The 5,000-nt window shown below is 32.6% G+C and overlaps 1 protein-coding gene across 1 annotated transcript in view; it reads left to right on the top strand.

Moving 5' to 3' along the window:
* The window catches only part of LOC137659670 (mucin-22-like), a 734,167-nt gene that overhangs the window by 724,759 nt on the left and 4,408 nt on the right, over positions 1–5,000 (top strand). The window contains exon 9 of the mRNA XM_068394496.1: positions 2,020–2,113. Within this exon, the coding sequence (XP_068250597.1) occupies positions 2,020–2,113 (94 nt within the window). The remainder of the gene's footprint in view (positions 1–2,019; positions 2,114–5,000) is intronic.

Here is a 5,000-nt window from a genome sequence, read left to right as displayed (position 1 = left end):
TACAGCGACCAATGAAACTAATGAGTTTGAGCGGGACTCGAACCCTAGTCTGGCGTTCACTAGTCAGGGACGTTGCCACATCGGCCACCATAACCCTTACAGTATTGCTGTAATTAATATTCACTTATGATAGTATTATATAAAAAACTGCTTATTTGCACATATTTCCTTTCCTCACCGGACTATTTTTCCTGTTGAAGCCCTTGGTTTTATAGCATCCTGTTTACCCAAACAGGGTTGTAGTTTAGCTACAGTCATTTATTTTTAGCGAGACAGATTTGCACCGACTTGCATGGGTGCCCTTTTAGCTCGGAAAAGTTTCCTGTTCGTTGATTGGTCAGAGAATATAATTCTAACCAATCAGTTAGCAGGAAACTTTTCCTAGCCAAAAGGGCACCGCTGTGAGTCGGTGCAAATGCGCCACATTAAAAAAAACGAGTATAATAGTAATAATTATTGAATCCATTGCAACGCTGTTGCCTTTGAATGAAAAGAAAAGTAGCATTTGCTACAACTCGTTAAATTTCATTTTGAAAAAATACTTTGATGATCAATCGTCATTCGAATTTGCCACCCATGTTTGATTGAACTGTCAGTCGCATATAGTGCCAGCTGATTATTGACCTAATGGACATCGTTTTTAAGGCTCTATTTAGAGTGTTTCAGCTGATAAATGTCTGGTCACATGATTAGATTAATGGCAGAAACGTGCTGTGCAAAATGCCAATGTCAAAAGTCCCATCTGCATATGTAATTGAGGACAGGCTCTACATTTTTCCAGTTTAGTTAGTCTGCTGTTATTTCTAACTTTTATTTTTAATATATATATCGTATTTATTCGTTCTTGTTGGCTTGAGCTTTCGATGTAAAATAGTTTTTATATAGTTTTTACTTAACCAATTACACTTAACTGTGTGGATAATTTTCTTTAGGTTAATTTTTATTTATTTATTATTGTGTAAAAATTATCGTATTTATTCGTTCTTGTTGGCTTGAGCTTTCGATTTAAAATATTTTTTATATAGTTTTTACTTAACCAATTACGCTTAACTGTGTGGATAATTTTCTTTGGGTAAATTTTTATTTATTTATCATTGTGTAAAAATCAGCAATATTTTTTATGTTCTTTTCGGTGTCGAAATGTTTGAAAGAGTTCATTCTGAAATTTCATTTCAAAGGTATTTTTCTGCAAGTAAAATCTAACCATTTTTTCAACTTATTTTTAAATAAACTCTGTTTAAATTCTTGAATTATATTTACTTATTACCAGCGAGGAAATTATCATTGGTGTTTAAGAAATCAATTATTTCGAAGCGAAATCATATGCACCATCCTTCTATTTATATCATTTGCTTTGTGAGTTAGGAACGTTTGGGGCTAGCGATAGGCACACTTACATTTTCATCTTATTATGAAGAGCAAACTTTCTCCTAAATATCAAATATTTCTGGATAGAAGAACACAGTAAATGTCACGTTTTATAAATTTCATTTTTGATTCTCTTAAGCTTGAAAAATCTGTACAGAGTGGGCGTATTGGAGATTTTAAATATTTTGTAGAATTCTTTATCTTATGATAAATTACAATAACGTATTATATACATATAATTTATATATGATGTCTGTATGTGTGTGTATATATATATATATATATATATATATATATATATATATATATATATATATATGTGTGTGTGTGTGTGTCTATGTATGTATGTTCATACATACACACACACATATATGTATATATATATATATATATATATATATATATATATATATATAGATAGATAGATAGATAGATAGATGGATAGATAGATACTGTATATATATTTTATATATTTTTTGTTATAAAGCCTGCCAGTACAACAAAATATTAAATATATAAATGCACACATAAACTTGAGTTATAATTTCAAAAGTATTCACGGCAGAGCTACTTAACGTTTAAAACTTAAAAAAAAGAAAAATAAGATTATTGAAAACTTATTGATCTTATAAACTGAAATAACCTCTCCAGACCAAATGAATTATGCCCCAAAACATACGCAGAAAGTAAAGACGCCCGCTTGCAAATCCAGTACTGCTGGAATAACGGTCGGTGATGAGAACTCGTAATTAAGTATAAAGAAGCCTGGAAAGCTCTCCTGGAAATTTCAAGGTGTAAGATGAATGAAAAACAACGGCCTCTTTAAGAATCTTGGATCGACGATTGCTGGGAAAAATACACTTTTAATTTGTCCGGAGTGTCACAGTATTCATTCTATTTAGAGATGTGTAGTGTCTTTTATATATATGTATATATATATATATATATATATATATATATGTGTGTATATCTGATTGTGTGTAATTTATTATCATCATTTATTTATTTCCTTATTTCCTTTCCTCACTGGGCTATTTTTCCCTGTTGGAGCCCTTGGGCCTATAGCATCTTGCTTTTTCAACTAGGGTTGTAGCTTGGCTAGTAATAATAATAATAATAATAATAATAATAATAATAATGATATATGTTTGTACAACACACACGTGTGTATATATATATATATATATATATATATATATATATATATATATACATATGCATATACACACACATACATACATATATGCACACACACACATTTCCCTCTTTGTAAAACAGATCCGCTTAAAATGGCATTTCTTAGTTATGAACCCCTGCGTACGTATAATTGTTGTTGTGAAATAGGATTTAGTTGTAAATATTATCCCCTCTATACGCATAGTTTAATTAATGGTCAAACATGGCATTAGGTCTTTTGAAAAAGAAAAAAGTATATATATATATATATATATATATATATATATATATATATATATATATATATATATATATATATATATATCAACAAACCGGGAATTAATCCAAACTTCAAGAGTAATGTTAGAGAAATAGTCATTATAAGAGGAAATTGTGGTTTACGGATCTTCGAAAAGTGATGACAATAAATATTGTGTGGTTGTATGATAGTTTCTTCTTTTGTAAACTATTCGTTAAATTAAATAGAACCAGAAAAAAAAGGAAAAGTTTCCTCTTTTCAAATTAACAGATTTTATTGCTGAAATACAGGGAGGGTCAAGGGTCAGTGATTTAAGAAGTTACGTATAAATTTGCCTTCTGGAAGATAAAGAAGAAACACGAGAAGTATAAGATTGGCTTTGAGTAAGATGGAAGTATAGGTCCTTAATAACAGGTACAATAGAAAGCACTTATGGCACAGAAACAAAATACTCACCAGTGTAAACATCGGAGCCACAGTGTCTGGAGGTCTTTTAAGGAATAGAGTTAAGATAAAATCTGACGTTAGACCTTGCTAGTTTCTAATGGATGCGAGAACCATATGAGGTTGAACCTGTAAATTTGAACTTATGTAATAACAAGTAACGTCTAAAGCGGGGTTTACACGGTCGAATACGGTTCGACAAACAAGTCTTTGGAGTGAGGTTCGAACGTGTAAACGGGGTATTTGGTTGTCGAACGCGTTCGTCGAACGGCTCGAAGAAAGTCTGTTCTCGACTGACTTTTGTGGGCGGGGCTTCATTGTCCACAAACCATATGCATTTTTGGCTGACTCCACCTCTTCGAGCCGTTTGACCAACAGGTTCGACAACTGGGTTCGACCGTGTAAACCCCGCTCAAGTTTGAAACGGGGTTCAGCGGTAGGTTCAGAAAGTTTCAGTTCAGTTAGTTATGATCTTACCATGTTTTTTATTCTTTATTCATTACATTATTCATTTCCTTATTTTATTTCCTCACTGGGCTATTTTTCCCTGTTAGAGCCATTGTGCTTTCAGCATCCTGCTTAGCTGGTAATAATAATGGTAATGAGAGCCAAATGGGCGTGGCCTTTTTCATCTGACTAAAAGAGAGATCCATTAGGATGAAAGAGATAATGAATTTTGGGCTTGCAGATGTTGATGTAAAACCCCTATTGTCAATGGATCTATCAAGATTTTCGAAATAAATAATTTACTTACATCCCATTTCAAGAAATATGTTTCCTTTGATATGAAGGAGTCCTGGGAAGCATAATGGATATAAAAAATAGATTGACAGAGATCAGAGATAGGAAGGGAGGACATAACAGTGAGTGACGTGCATTATCTTTAAAGGGTTAAAGGTCACTCGTGAATGGCAAAGGCCAGGGACAGTGACAATTCCCTAGAGACTGACCATATATACATATGATCAGCCCCTCTCCATGAAGCTGGGACCAGTCTGATCAGTATTCTAGATGTGATCAAACCAACAGAAGGAAAGAGATTTGTTAACTAGATCATCATCATCTCCTCCTACGCCTATTGACGCAAAGGGCCTCGGTTAGATTTCGTCAGGCGTCTCTATCTTGAGGTTTTTAATGCAATATTTCTCCATTCATCATCTCCTACTTCTCGCTTCATAGTCCTCAGCCATGTAGGCCTGGGTCTTCCAACTCTTCTAGTGCCTTTTGGAGCCCAGCTGAACGTTTGGGGAGTGCGAAGAGCATGCCTAAACCATCTTCATCTACCACTCATGATCTCCTAGATAGGAGAATATTTACTTCAGCTGCTGAATTTATGATGTTGTTGGCATAAATGTGGCCTGTATCCAATATATTAAGAAGAAAACCTTCCAAAATTAATGGTAACTCTAAGTACCGTTGGTTACATTTTATGAAATTAAACTTATGTGGCCAGAAAGAAATTCTTTAGACGGATTTAGATCTTATTATTATAAGTGAAGTTCATATTAACTATTGAATAATTTTTAGTAGGGTAAATAAAACTTGGGATTTATAAAAGTCATTTAATTTTTTTTTCTTTTTTTTCATCAGTAACAAACAATACAACAAATTTAAATTAATTTTGATAGGAATACAGACAGATTTTATGGCATATATTGAATTTTATGTAAAACTGTTTATGGAATATTTAATTCTGAAAGGATAGGATGGTCTGGCGTAAAGATGAAAAAAAAAATATATATCCGTTTACATG

This window comes from Palaemon carinicauda, chromosome 20 (genome assembly GCF_036898095.1).
Source record: "Palaemon carinicauda isolate YSFRI2023 chromosome 20, ASM3689809v2, whole genome shotgun sequence".
NCBI classification, from domain to species: domain Eukaryota; kingdom Metazoa; phylum Arthropoda; class Malacostraca; order Decapoda; family Palaemonidae; genus Palaemon; species Palaemon carinicauda.
Note: the sequence above shows the minus strand (reverse complement) of the source record. Positions and strands in the feature narration are given on the sequence as shown.